Here is a 15,284-nt window from a genome sequence, read left to right on the forward strand (position 1 = left end):
GTATATAAATGATGGACATTGAGGCAATGTGTTTGGTTTCTTTTTAATCACTCATTCTTGACCAGACACCTAATCAGCGAGGCAGTTGATTGGACGCTGGATATGGAGCGATTTCAGCTGCTGGATTGCAAGCTGGAATAAAAGCCATAAAGGAGATCACAGAAAAAAATGCCGCGTCTGTCGAGAGAGCAGCGCCTTCGTGCGATCGGCATGCTGGAGGCTGGGCTGGGGCAGCGGACTGCGTCTTGGGCGCTCACAGCCAGCGATTTCAAACCTGGCGAGACGGTATAACCAGACACACTCTGTCAAGGATGGGCCACCAACCGGGAGACCAAGAGTCACAACACCTGCCCGAGATGGACAAATCATTCCGCAGCGTCTTCATGATGTCAATCGTTAATCAGCACAATAGAAAGTCAAGGCGCCTGCCCTGAAACAGAGTTTGTCTTTTTTCGATCACATCTAGTGAATTTCATCCAAATACAAGTGATACGTTTCTTTTGATGCTCATTATGTGTGTGTGTATGTGTGTGTATATATATATATATATATATATATATATATATATATATATATATATATAAATATATAATGTCATATATTAAAATTCAGCAGTTTAAATGTTTCAAGTACCAAGTTACCCCCCCGGGCCCCAGCCCCTCCCCAGCCTCTCCTGCCTCCTCCCCTCTCCCTCTCTCTCCACGGCTGGGTGGTTATGTCACCCAGGTATCCATCCTCATCCGCTTGACGCTTCCGCTGTCCTGCTCTGGATCCCCAGCTGGCCTCAGAAGCCCAAGACTCGAGCCGAAGTCTTGCTGCTGCTGCTGCTGCTGCTGCTGCTGCCGGCGCTGCTGCTGCTGCTGCTGGGTGTGATCGTCGCGGTCGCTGCCCTCGTAGGAGCTGCCGTTGCTGCTCAGGCTGTTGACCGGGGAGTGGCCGGTGGGCTCCAGGCGCACGGAGCCTGGGTAAGGGGTCCCGGATGCGGAGGAGCACGGGGTGCTGCGGTCCCGGTTGGGGGACGCTGGCTCGGATTTGATGCTGATGTTGGGGTTGGTGTTGACAGACAGGGTGTTGCTCTGCGTTAAGTGTCCGCTTGGCCTGCAGGGGGAGGGGGGGGGAGAAAATAAATTAATAAAAAAAAAAGGGGCTTGAGGTGTGGATCGCAGCTCCGGCAGTCACCAGAGTCTTACTAATGCTTTCAATTTTGGGGATTTTTGCTACCCCATAACCCCCCCCCCCCTTTATATAGACCGATGACACATACAGCCGCGTGCACGTTTATCGAACACTGTCGCTTCTGCGGTTTTGATTTGCTGTGCCTCTGAAATCAAAACCACTGCGACTGAAAATCTGGGAAAAAATGATAATACAGGCAAATTAGCAACGACTGTCTAACCGAACTGATGACTTTAATAGGGCACCCGTGCAATTCATTTCAAACAGTAAAGAGAAAAGGAACACAGAGCCGCACACAGAGACTTTTTTAGAAGCTGTTTAAGACGCCTGATTAAAAGCAAAAAGCGGTCTGACATTTTCACACACGGGTGTGCTTCTGTATCCCTGATTACTGAGTGGAGATTGAAATCCTCACACCCAGAGGTGTTTGCATGCAGGCGGGTATAAGAAAGGAGATCAGTGATTGGAGACGTTCCAATAGATCTGCACGCCGCTGTACGCTCCTTTCCAATCCGACTGTCAAAACTAATAAAAACGTAAGCCCTGTTTACATCTTATTGCAGTCGTTTGTGGCACCTTTTATTGGGCTGTCCGGATTTCATTATCCTTGGGTTTGCACTGCCCCCATACTAATCTGCGTCGTGCACAGACGACATCCTGCTCCTTGCAAAACTGGAAGTGAAGTTTACACAGCAGTGGCTGGAAAAACAGGCTTTTGGGGAGTGGAGGCAGGGGGGGCGGAGGGAGGAGACAAAAAAGATCAAGACAAAAATTCTGCTGGGCTGAAGCGAGGCATTCAGGAAGTATCTGTCAAACGCCTTTGATCGCACCTGTTAAGGTCAGCGGGCTACACCTCCGGCGGACTTTCTAAAAGGTGCCCTTTTATGTTCGGTCGCCCCGTCGTTCATCTGAAAGATTATCCATGGGCAGTCTGTACCACCCGCTTCAGAACAGTGCAGTTTAAACAAAACGGCTCCATACCCCTTTGGCACAGCAGCGATATTATAGGGGGCACACAGCCACGGTTCAGAAGGGGGAAGCTGGACTAGCCTAGTGGATTTATTTATTTTCCAGCATGTAGACGATTGGCAACGGCGAGATCATTGATCTAGATTTTCAAAAGAAGCCTTTGATAAAAGTCTGGACGTGAAAGACTCCTACATCAGGTGTACAAAGGGACATAAAAATAAACTCTCTCTCAAGATGAATTTGCACACTATCAGGTCTCGCATGTATTACAAAAACACACACACCTATGTTACAGCAAGTTTGAACTTGGATATACATTCTCAAACAGGACATCTGCGCCAAGATTAGATGAGAGGACTTGCTCTGTTTTTTTATTTTTTTTATTTTAAGGTTTAGTCCCAGGGGGAAAAAAAAAAAAAAAAACAGCTACCCCCCCCCTGCTCTCCATTTAGTTGGGCTGTAGATGAAATGCAAGGATTTTTATTGATTGATACAACAAGACACTTCATGATCTACAAAGCCATGGAAAGATGTAAAAACTATACAGTACCAGTAGCAACAGTGTTCCCTGGCAAAGAGTACGTCTGACTGTGATGTCATACTGTTGAGAAAAATGACGTACATCAAATAGACATCAAAGAGAGGCCCATACCTGTTCTGTTTTCTGTTTATATATATATATATATATATATATATATATATATATATATATATATATATATATATATATATATAGAATAAGACACACGTTAGGGAAGTAAACGGAGGAGGAGAGCACCACAAATAAGCAAGGTTTTGAAGACAGACTGATTTGAACACACACAAAGATACAGTAGACATGTTAAAATGCTGTCAGACAGATCGACGCAACACATGCATTTCTAAATATAAATATATACATAGACAGACAGAGAGACAGATACAGACAGATAGAGAGAGACAGTTACAGTTTGCATGTGTTTTAAGAACAAATAATGTTATTAGACTGTATTTATCAGAATGCTGAGCAGCTAGGTTCAAACAATGAAGGCAAACCAACGTTACACTTCAAATCCTTTCGACCCCGCAGCTGCTGGAAGCCAACTGCCACACAATGCACCAGAAAGCAAGAAAAAACACACACGCTGAACTTCGTGAACGCGGTCCACGGCGGACTTAAACACAGAGGCGACACACCCAGGCAAGACTGAGCATCGCAACACACTCACAGCGGACAGAAAGCCGCGGCGTCTTAGCCTGCTGGCAGCGTGCAGTGCAGCTCTACACAGGGCAGGGGGCGCTGTACTTACACCAGGTTGCTAAGCGACGCCAGGCTGAGCTGCTGCTGCTGCTGCTGCTGCTGCTGCTGTTGCCATATGGGCAGGTTGCCTAGCGACAGACCGCCCGGTGAGGTGAAAGCCTGGAGGGCGGATATGTCAGCACTCGTCAGCTGGTAATCTGAGAGAGAGAGAGAGAGAAAATGAAGGGTCATTCATTGTAGCAATAATAATAATAATAATAATAATAATAATAACCACCTCGAGCTCTTATTAACTTCATTGATCTCATTATTTGTTCAATTGGACAGGTTTAATATTTTTTTCCAGGTCTTTTACATGAGGATTCATAAAAACGCACCTTGACTCGAGCAACACGACCCGCAAAACATTCTGAGGTCTGGAAAGAAGTGTTACATCTGTCCCAATTAATCAAATAATTAGACTAAAGTAATTGAGAGCTCGGGGGGGGAACGACAACAAAAGCCAGAAGACACTGCGGCCCCATCCTCCAGGATCGGAGTTTGACAGCCCTAAGTTAACTGGGGTAACCTAGCGCACCCACAAATAGCACAGAGGTCTCTCATAACTGCACAATAAAAACCACACAGAACCTGAAAGTTTCAAAACAGCTGAATAAAATGATCGCTAAATGCAACCCAAAACATCTACAGCAGCAGGGCTGGGAATCAGACTCCCGTCGCACAGCGGTGTGATCCAGTCCTGGTTTTACTAGGAGTTTAATAAAATCAGACACACCTGAGCTTGTTGCCTAGACACACTGGGGCTGATCAAGCTGGTAGCAGTAAAAGCAGGACTGGGTGACACTGCTGTGCAACAGGAGTCTGATTTCCAGTCCCGAGGAGGCTAGTAGTGTGTGATAAAAAGATTTAAGAAGATGGACCCCCCCCCGGCCATAAGAGGGCGCTAGAGCCTCAGCAAGAAACTGCAAATCTGACCCAACGCTGAGATTTACTCAGCATTTAGTGGAAGGCTGTTTATCAGACGGTTCTCGAGAGGTATATACTGTTTCACAATAGGGTTTGGTTGAAGGATCCCATTGCAAGGCTGTACAGCGAGACACATGTGATGCATTTCCCGACCGGACACCTACTGAAGCTGTGGATGTCTGTGTGTAACTGATGCTATTTAGGTGAGCTTTGCAGGCATCTAGAGCAGGATAAGGATATTTTTGTCCGTCTCAGAATTGGTATGATGCTCTTCGCTTTTTTAGTTCCTTACCTGTGTACGCTGTGGGCGTGGCAGAAAAGGGTAGGCCCTGCGTCAGGAGACTGGGTGTTGCCACGGAAACCATGGGCGTGGTCAAGGGCTGAGCGACCTGAGAGATTCCAAGCCGCTGAGCATTCTAGGAAAGAGACACAGGCAGGAGGTGGTCAAGGGTAGGGGAACAGCAGTAGACTGCAGCAAATAATATACATATACACACACACATATACATGGATGAAGGCTATATTGGCATCCTGAGTCTAAAAAAAGGCATAGTACCACAGTAGTGACATGAAACAGTGATAATTCCTCTAGAGGAAAATATACTTGAACTCTGACCCATTCGACTCCTCGAGACCATCGCTTTCAATTCAAAACACAAAGCATCTCGTTTTCAATCACTCGACAAACACCCAGAGCACAGAAATGTTCATCAACGCAATGAGAATACGTTAAAGATGTAAAGCCGGTGCGTTCGTATCTCAGAGAAACGGAGAACGAGACAGAACGTCTGCACAGCCCTGAAACACGACGTTTAATAAAACACCGACTGTCCCGCTGAACCTCGTCTTCTTTAATATCAGCATCACAAAGGGATCCGTGGATTATAAAAAAAATAAGAGGGGCCTCTTCAGTGAGTCACAGGGAAACAGTCCCATCTCGGGGGTCTGTGACAGTTCAGAAACTCCGCCTTCGCTCTCTGAGTTTATGATGTCACAGAAACCCTCGATGGAATTATTTTCCTGTACCTCACTGAAGTCTCTCTCTGTCTCTCTCTCTCACACACACAGAGCGAGTCAGTGGCTGAGCTGGGATTGAACTGGGAACCTGGACCCCCACATACTTGTCAGGGACTAGTGCTTATTTCAAAGCACAAAATAAAATGATCATTTAATAGCGGCTTACTGTGGCTCAAAACGTTTCTCCAGACGCTCAAGCACAACTGACATGCACATGCCCTGTTTCTACAAGTCATTCAAAAACGACACAAAGGGGGGAGGGATTCCAGCCTGGCTCCTCCTACTGCTGCTCTTTCGAGATTGGCCCAGAGGAGTTCCAACTCATTAATAATGGATTTTGGGGGCTTGGTTTTACCCACAAACTCATGATTACAAATTACAATTACATAATTGTACGATGATCTGATCTAAACAGCAGACCTACTTATCACCTCTGTTTAAATGAAAGTAGAGCCCTGCATTGTGTACTGACTGACGTTCTATATAAGAAGCAGGCTCTGGCATCACAGACCACTCCAAAGCACAGCACCAATGCAACCACACTTACCATTTCCAGATCCTCCTCTGTCTGCATGAAGAAAACAGGAGGACAAAAAAAAACGCCATTAAATTTATTACAGCCGGCTTCATTTATTATTATAAATTTAGCAGACGCTTCTCTTAGAGACTAGGAGGGTGAACTCTGCGTCATCAACAACTCCTGCTGCTGCTGCAGAGTCTCTTCCAATAGGACCTCGTTTGTTTTGCATCTCATCCGAAGGACGGAGCACAAGGAGGTGAAGTGACTTGCTCAGGGTCTCTCTCACACACACACACACACACACACACACACACACACACACACACACACACACACACACAGGGAGTCAGTGGCTGAGCTGGGATTGAGTCTCCTGGTATCCAGCCCCCTATCTCTAACTGCTGGAACACCAAGCCTCTGCTGTACTGGCGCTGTCAAACATAACAGCGTTAATAGTTTAAAGCTATCAGAGAGTCTAAGAGTTAGAGGGCTGAAGGAAGGGGAACAGGAGGGGGGGGGTCTTGACCCCGGAGTGGGCTTACCAGCTGCAGGAGGCCTTTATTCTGAGAGGTGATCACCCTGAGGTCTGGTTTGCGAGTGCTGATGCCCATCTGAACACCGGGAGGGGGCGGAGACTTCGCCGGCACTACTTTCCCCAAGCTGTTGCCGTTGGATACTGAGAGAAGACCCGGAGAGGCCCGAGCGCTCATGTACCCGTTTCCTAGGAGACAAAAAAAAAATGTAAAAATCGATGTGGAGCACGAAAGCCAACGACAGGGGGTTTGAAAACGTACTGTCCGGACGGGAATCCGCGTCATGTCAGTTTAGTCCTCGAGACGTGGGACTCGCCCTCTCAGACGTGTGCGTTTCAGAAGAAACCGTTTCCAACGACAAGCGATCGGTTCCTCGTGTGTACCAGAAGGGGTTAAATATGTCAAAAAAAATAAAAAGGTGTAGCAAAAAATAAATAAGAGAGGCACAACGGTTAAGGAGAAGTTTATTGCCGTTTGCGTAGCATGAAAACTGTTTTGATTACTCTTTTACAAGCTGCGGTTGCTTAAAAACCGGTCTTTCACGTTTGAATAAATTCAACTTAAAACAACAAAAAAAGCCACGATTTTCACTGAAGCTCGACGACACACACACACACACACACAGAGAGGGAAGGAAGGGACTTTTCGTTATCACAGCAAATTGAAAACCTGTCTCTGCGTTTTGCCTGCCTGCTTGTAAGGAAACCCTCCTTCCCGTCTGAGCAAAACAGGCTCTCTTTGGCAACAGCAGCCTGCGTGCCTGTCTTAATAAACACAGAGGGAGAGCTAGCTCAAGCACTTCACATACACTCACTGATGAAGGCTTTAGTCAGCACTGTGGGTTTTTCGTACAGATTTATTCCGAGTGATCTTTCCGGCTTTTTTTTTTTTATTATTATTTCAGGAGGAAGCAGCTGGAACGGCATTGTTTTGCTAAGGGGGTATGGAAAACGACTAGCATGAGAAAGTGTGTGTGTGCAGACTTCTTGTCCTGGCATTAAAACAATACAATTGTGTATTGTTTTAATGTCAGGACAGGACAACAATACAATATATATAGACAGACACACACACACACACAGAGCACCCTCTCCAAGTCACGGCATCCCAGAATGCTGTGCAACAGTTAAAAACAAAAACAGCTCAAAAAATACACAACACACTCTGGTTACAACTGAAAAAAAAACTAATTTAAAAAAAGCAGGTTTTTCAATCTAAACTTAATTCAACCTGCTGAATGTCCAGAACAGAGTTTCACAAACGCAGAGCACAGCAGCAAAAACAAAACTGGCTGCAGTGGATTTCAAATCACTCCCCGCACCCCACCCCCTCCACTCTCTCACTACAAAGCTCTTATTTCCTGGCCTGCTTGAAGCATGTGAGGTATGCAGAGTGACGTTCATGCAGACCCCCCCCCCCGATCCAGGAATCCAATACAGCAGAGACAGGCTCCTGCAACAGCTGAGAGGCAACACTCAGACAATTAGTTTAGAGCTAATGGATTGGAGTGCATTAGAAAAGTCTAAATGAGTGCATCTGAAGCTGAACACGAAGCAGCTTTTGTCAGGAGCTTGAAAGCTGGTTCCAGGAGACCCTCCCGGGGAGACCTAGTTTGAGGTTTGCTGTATCAAACCCCCGAGTCTCCCTGCCTGGTGTGCAGCGCAGTGTCCTGAAACCGAAGCCACAACGTGTCTGCACCCACATTAATATTCTAGTGAGTTTACATTTTACTGCAACGCTTTTTGATGTTTAAAAATGTTTCGGTCGGGAAATAAAACAATTTAAAAGCTTGAAGGGAATACGGAGCCTCTGCTCTGCGGCTTGCAGCTTGGTTTCAGGAGACTGTAGGTTTCAGGACGCTGTGCGGCACACCAGGCAGGGAGACTGGGGGGGGGGTTGATATTTTTGGGGTTTTTAAATAAAAAGTTTTATCAAGGACAGCTGTGGACAAACGTTTTGCATCACCTAGAATTTTAGAATTGAGACAATTACATAACACCACATTTTAGATCTCTTATTTAGCATCATGCAAATCAAAGAAACTATACAATGACTTTGCAGAAAAGGGTTAAGGAGGCCACTTCAAGACAAAGGCCATGAAGATCCATAACTGATGTGACTACAGAAGCAGCTGAGGTGGTCATCTTCTGCAGGACGAGAACGGTTAGAGTCGTGACTGATCCAGATGACTACCTGTCAGTGCCTGTTAACCAGGAACAGCTGAAGTGGCAAATTGGCCCAATTGCTCACAATGAGGGAGTGGGGGTGTTGGGCGGGAGCGGATTTAAAGGCACAAGAGTCACTCAGATTGCACGTGTTGTTATTATTGTTGTTGTTATTATTATTATTATTATTAATATTAAATTAGTCATTTAGCAGACTTTTATCCAGAGCGACTTACAGAGACTAGGGGGGGTGAACTCTGCATCATCAACAACTGCTGCTGCTGCTGCAGAGTCTCTTCCAATAGGACCTCGTTTGTTTTGCATCTCATCTGAAGGACGGAGCACAAGGAGGTGAAGTGACTCGCTCAGGGTCTCTCACACACACACACACACACACACACACACACACACAGGGAGTCAGTGGCTGAGCTGGGATTGAGTCTCGACCGAAGGACGGGTGTACTCTGTGGCAGCGAAGAGTCTACTGGCTTGACAGACTGCCGGACCCGAAACGCGGGCACGATGAATCATTCTGGAGCTATCCACACCCGGGTTGTGGGTTTGTGATGATCAGAACGGCGTTAGGGGTTCAGGGTTTGGTTTGAAAGAACAAGAGAAAGCGCTTTCTGTATTAAAGTCGGTTTAATATGAAACTGAATACTGAAAGAATTCAAACCGGTTGCCCAGTGTATACATGCTTTACTCGCGTTTTAACTTTCAAACCTCATAAAAGAATAAAAAATAAATAAAAAAATACATGATTCTCTTATAGACACAGCTCTATGCATCTCACATGCTGTATTATAGACACAGCTCTATGCATCTCACATGCTGTATTATAGACCCAGCTCTATGCATCTCACATGCTGTATTATAGACCCAGCTCTATGCATCTCACATGCTGTATTACAGACCCAGCTCTATGCATCTCACATGCTGTATTATAGACCCAGCTCTATGCATCTCACATGCTGTATTATAGACCCAGCTCTATGCATCTCACATGCTGTATTATAGACCCAGCTCTATGCATCTCACATGCTGTATTATAGACCCAGCTCTATGCATCTCACATGCTGTATTATAGACCCAGCTCTATGCATCTCACATGCTGTATTATAGACCCAGCTCTATGCATCTCACATGCTGTATTATAGACCCAGCTCTATGCATCTCACATGCTGTATTACAGACCCAGCTCTATGCATCTCACATGCTGTATTAGTCACATTTTCCATGGCAGGATACTCACCTACTGGGCTTGGACACTGTCCGTTTGAATTGTTCAGATCGCCACCTAAAAGCGCACCTAAAATAAAATGAGTAAAAAAAATAAACAAATCAAGCAGGAAACATTACAGCCGCTAGATTCTGAACTCCTTGCTCTAGTATTTCTCAGATTTCCTGCATAACCATTTGCTTTCCACGAGACGTTTGCATGCGAAGCTGCAAACATCTTCACTTCAGAAACTAAATGTCAGAGGCAACTGTAGCTAAAAGTTTTGCATCACCTAGAATTTTAGGATTGAGAAATCAATTTAAAAAAACAATATGAACTTAATTTAGATCTTTTATTTATCATCATGTAAAAATCAAAAGAAACTACAAAATGAGATCGCTAATATAGTTTCCCGGAAGGAAGCCGTAAGAAGCAGTACGGGATTTCACGTTAGATTTTGGAAAACGTCACCGGTTTTCAAAACGGTCAGTTTTCCCATCAAGCATACGGGAGAAAACCACAAAGCGGTTGGCTTACAATTCAGAGCGCGAAAGGGAACGCGATTTATTTCGGGGGGGGGTTCGACTTTATGAAGCAGTCAGTTCATTCTACAGGGCGATGCAAAACTTCTAAATGTGTACCACGCTATACTGTGAAACACTGCCCACCCCACTGTTAAGAGCCTGGGTGCCCGTTCCAGTTGCCCAGGTTCAGTCCAGGGCATTGCTTTCCTCACCTGCGCTGGCTGGCCTCTGGGGGAGCCCCGGGGACACTGTGTTCCGCTGCAGGGCTGGTTGCTGTGGAGACAGGAGGCGGGGATCCGACAGCGATGACGTCACAAAGGACGACGACGTGACCAGGGCGCCACTGGGGTTACTGAACTGTAGTGTGTTCTGATTGGAGACGGAGAAGCTGGGGGGCGGGACTGCAGACTGGAAAGCGGCAGAGGATTGGTTAAAAGCTGAAGACACACCCTCTAGTCCGGAGGTGTCAGACTCCAGTCCTCGAGGGCGGCAGGGTCTCCTGGTTTTCACTCTCAATTAACTTAACTGATCTACTTATTTGTCCAATTGGACATATTTTATATAAAATGTCCTTGTAGACGACCTGTGAAATATTTTGAAGCTGGGAGAGAAGCGTTAAATGTGTCTAATTAATCTAATAAGTAACTGAGAGCTCGGAGGGGGGGGTTGGGGGTGGAATGAAAGCCAGGAGACACCGTGGCCCCCCCACCTCCAGGAACTGAGTCTGACACCCCTGCTCAAAACAAAATAACTGTGTGAAGCCAGCTCAGATAGACAAGTGCTTCAGCCCTCATTGGTGCATGAAGGAACTTTTATGTACATGGCTAACAATGCATGCAGGGCTTGGGGGGGGTCAGTTTTTTTGATTCCAATTCCTTTTTTAAAATCAATTCCCAAACATTAATAATCGTTTGCGATTGTTCGACTGCTTCTTCCACTCGAAGCCGGTTTAACTGACTCACAAACAGCGGCTTCAGTTGAAGTCAGGTGCTTGTGAGAAGCTCATTTTAACACAAAGCCGTGAATTGCAATTCTGATCAGCGATGACGTGGTTGGAATTGATTAAAAGGGAATGGGATATTGGAAATTGATATAAAAATGGAAAAAAAAAAAAAAAAAAAAGAATTTACCCCGACCCTGAATGCATGAATAATTGCATTCTTTATAAACTATATATAAAAAAAAATTTAAAACATATAAAAAAAAATGCCATTTACAGTTTTACAATTAAGAAAAAAAATAACAATGAAATATGCAATATTGCATCAAAATATGTACTTTTTAAAAAAGGATAACATATTATCAGCACACACCCAGGAAAACGTTACAACAGGTCCAGTCGACATGACTGAGGTCCACAACAACAACAGTTACATCGGCGGAGACAAACCCAAGCTGAGTTAGAAGAGCAGATTCACCGCAGTGTTACAGAACATGTGGATTACATTACTAACACGCCCCTGCTGCAGAGTGTATTGACAAACACTGCCAGGAATGGAACAACCCCCGTCGCTCCCCCCGCACTCGATACAATCATCATTAGGAATCAGTGGCTGAGCAGACGCTTTTATCCACAGAGACTGGGGGGGGGGGGTCAACTCTGCATCACCAACAACTGCTGCTGCAGAGTCACTTCCAATAGGACCTCGTTTGTTTTACGTCTCATCTGAACGACGGCGCACAAGGAGGTGAAGTGACTTGCTCAGGGTCACGCACACACACACGTACACACAGGGAGTCAGTGGCTGAGCCGGGATTTTAACCTCCTGGTAACAAGCCCCCTGTCTTTAACCGCTGTACCACCATTACACAATCCTCCTGACAGTGAGGAGTTTGCACATCAATTCCCTGGCTCTCAAATCGCAACACAGAGTTCTCCGTGCTGCATTTTCTGGTCCCCTTACAGAGCTCTCTGTTGCATTTGCTGGCTGCCAGATCCAAATCGCCGGGATCTCTGTACTGAATTTCCTGGCTCTCGTATCCCAGTGGCCGAGCTGTCCATAAGGGCTGGGACACGCTTCACACTGTCCCTCTAGAAGGTATTCCATGATCGCCAGCGGGGGGGTTTATAGGACAGGGGGCACCGCAATGGAAATACAAAAGGTTTCTATGCAACGTTCATGAAAAGGGCAGAAACAACGGAACGAGAATACCGTTGGTAGGATTATTATTATTATTATTATTATTATTATTATTATTATTATTATTATATTTATCACAGGGGTAATACTTCTGTGATATACCTCTGGTGACAAGCTGTGGTCGAATGTTTTGCATTATCTAGAATTTTAAAGATTGAGTCATTTAAAAAAAAAAAAAAAAGCTGAAAACATCACACCATGAAGTATATGGGGGGGAAACCACAAAGCAGCGGTGTGCAATCAAGGGAACATTATTCAGCAGCTTTCATTGGACTCTATGAAGCTGAGGGAGTTCATTCTATATAGAGGGGGTGGAATTCAATATGTTAACTATGAAGCCGAGTTCATTCTACAGGGTGATGCAAAACTTTTAGCAAGGGCTGTATGCAATGAAACAGCAGCAGTCCGCAGCTGTAACCACCTGGTACCAACCCATTAGCAGAACTGAGCTATCGGGACTGTGCGGTACTGGTTCCAAATCCACGGTGTTGTGTTGCAGCTGGCAGTGCTGTGGTGGGCTCACGGTTCTGGTAGAGTTTCTTCGGGGTAAATGCAGTGGGATTGATAACGGGATCCAAAACGTTTGTGTCGAGGGCATTGAATCATTCTCGCAAAAAAAAAAAAAACAGCAGGAATGACAGCACAAACTGTAAAAACACACGCGCCACTAAGACAGGCAACATATATATTTTAGATCTTTTTTCTTTTAACATTCCTTATCTTGTTAGTTCTTTTAAGAACGGCAGACCAAGCTATCAACATTTTCATTTTCACCCTGCAAACCAAAAAAAAACCCACACAAACCACTTTCCTCAGCTCTGGACAGAAGTTTTGCATCACGCTATAGAGCATGAACTCATCCTGCCTCGTAAAAGGTCAATAGGAAAAGCTGCTGAATGATGTCGCGTTAACATATTCAATTACACACCGTCGCTTTGTATAGTTTTCCCCAGACACTTAATGGACAATTAAAAAAAACTGACATTGCGAAATCTAACATCAAATACTACTGTACCGTTACTCTGGCTTCCTTCCGGTAGACAGTTGGTTCAGTGATATCATCTTGTAGTTCCTTTGATTGCATGATGTTAAATAATGCAATTTAAATGATGTCTCTCAATCCTACAATTCCAGGTGATGCAAAACTTTTGACCAGAGCTGTAGCTCTCTATGCCTACATCACAGCGGCCATGCAAAAGTTTAGTAAGGTGGCAGCTTTGAAAAAATGGATCACCCTTCAGATACACAGCAGTAACATGTTAACTCATTCAGGGCTGGATAAAAGGCTTGTTTGTGTGGGATGGGTGATTATTCTTTTTTTTTTTTTTTAATAGGATTATTATTCAGAAAGCTAGGGTTGGGGTCAATTCTAATTTCTTCTAGAAAATCAATTTCCGATTTCTATTCTCTTTTGATCAATTCAAAACACGTCATCGTTGATCAAAATCGCCATTAGAGGCATTGTGTTAAAACTGAGCTTTCTCACAACAGCAAATTCAAAATTGAAGCGGCTGTTTGTGAGTCAATTAAACTGGCTTCGAATGAAAGAAGTAGCTGAACCAATCGCAACGATTATTAACGTCTCTAAAAAGATCAATTCCAATTCCTTCGAAGGAACTGGAATTCAAATTGGGGATTGCTTTAAAAAATTGGAATTGAAAAACAGGAACCGATTAATGTTTGCCCAGAACTCCCAGTGCTTTACAATGCTTCCTTATGCTTTACCTGACCTCTCTGTGCTTTACAATGCTTCCCTGTGCTTTACCAGACCTCTCTGTGCTTTACAATGCTTCCCTATGCTTTACCAGACCTCTCTGTGCTTTACAATGCTTCCCTGTGCTTTACCAGACCTCTCTGTGCTTTACAATGCTTCCCTATGCTTTACCAGACCTCTCTGTGCTTTACAATGCTTCCTTATGCTTTACCTGACCTCTCTGTGCTTTACAATGCTTCCCTGTGCTTTACCAGACCTCTCTGTGCTTTACAATGCTTCCCTATGCTTTACCAGACCTCTCTGTGCTTTACAATGCTTCCTTATGCTTTACCAGACCTCTCTGTGCTTTACAATGCTTCCCTGTGCTTTACCAGACCTCTCTGTGCTTTACAATGCTTCCCTGTGCTTTACCAGACCTCTCTGTGCTTTACAATGCTTCCCTGTGCTCTACCAGACCTCTCTGTGCTTTACCAGACCTCTCTGTGCTTTACAATGCTTCCCTGTGCTTTACCAGACCTCTGTGCTTTACAATGCTTCCCTATGCTTTACCACACCTCTCTGTGCTTTACAATGCTTCCCAATGCTATACCACACCTCTCTGTGCTTTACAATGCTTCCCTATGCTTTACCAGACCTCTCTGTGCTTTACAATGCTTCCCTATGCTTTACCAGACCTCTCTGTGCTTTACAATGCTTCTTTACCCTTTACCGTGGTTTTACTGTGGGAAACTTTTATAAAAGGAAACGATTTGTGAATATGGTCCGTACTGACTTTAAAATGCAAATGTTTTGATTAATAACTGACATGAATTTACATTTCTATGCGATACTCCAAATATATGCACATGACACTAAATGATTTACATGGCTGGTTGTCTGATCAGATCGTTCTATTGCAAATTAGTTCAAAGTTGAATAGTTTAAATGTGTACATCTGTAGCCAAAAGATTAGCATCACCTAGAATTTTAGGATTGAATTTGTAATCAAAAGAAAACTACAAAACGATAAAATCGCTCCAAATCTCCCAGAAGAAAGTCATAATAGTAGCATTACAGTATTTCATGTTAGGTTTCGAAACATCACATTTTTCAGTTGTTGT

General features: G+C 44.6%; 1 protein-coding gene across 1 annotated transcript; it reads right to left on the reverse strand.

Moving 5' to 3' along the window:
- Window positions 1–663: 663 nt before the first annotated feature.
- mef2d (myocyte enhancer factor 2d) lies at window positions 664–10,845 on the reverse strand (the record flags this gene model as incomplete). Its single annotated transcript, XM_041243003.1, has 8 exons — window positions 664–1,098; window positions 2,696–2,746; window positions 3,435–3,582; window positions 4,644–4,767; window positions 5,916–5,936; window positions 6,431–6,609; window positions 9,839–9,895; window positions 10,542–10,845. Coding segments are annotated over 8 exons (1,269 nt in total), but the record flags the coding sequence as incomplete, so codon positions are not given.
- Between the last annotated feature and the right edge of the window lie 4,439 nt (window positions 10,846–15,284).

This window comes from Polyodon spathula, unplaced genomic scaffold (assembly GCF_017654505.1).
Source record: "Polyodon spathula isolate WHYD16114869_AA unplaced genomic scaffold, ASM1765450v1 scaffolds_1547, whole genome shotgun sequence".
Taxonomy (NCBI): Eukaryota; Metazoa; Chordata; class Actinopteri; order Acipenseriformes; family Polyodontidae; genus Polyodon; species Polyodon spathula.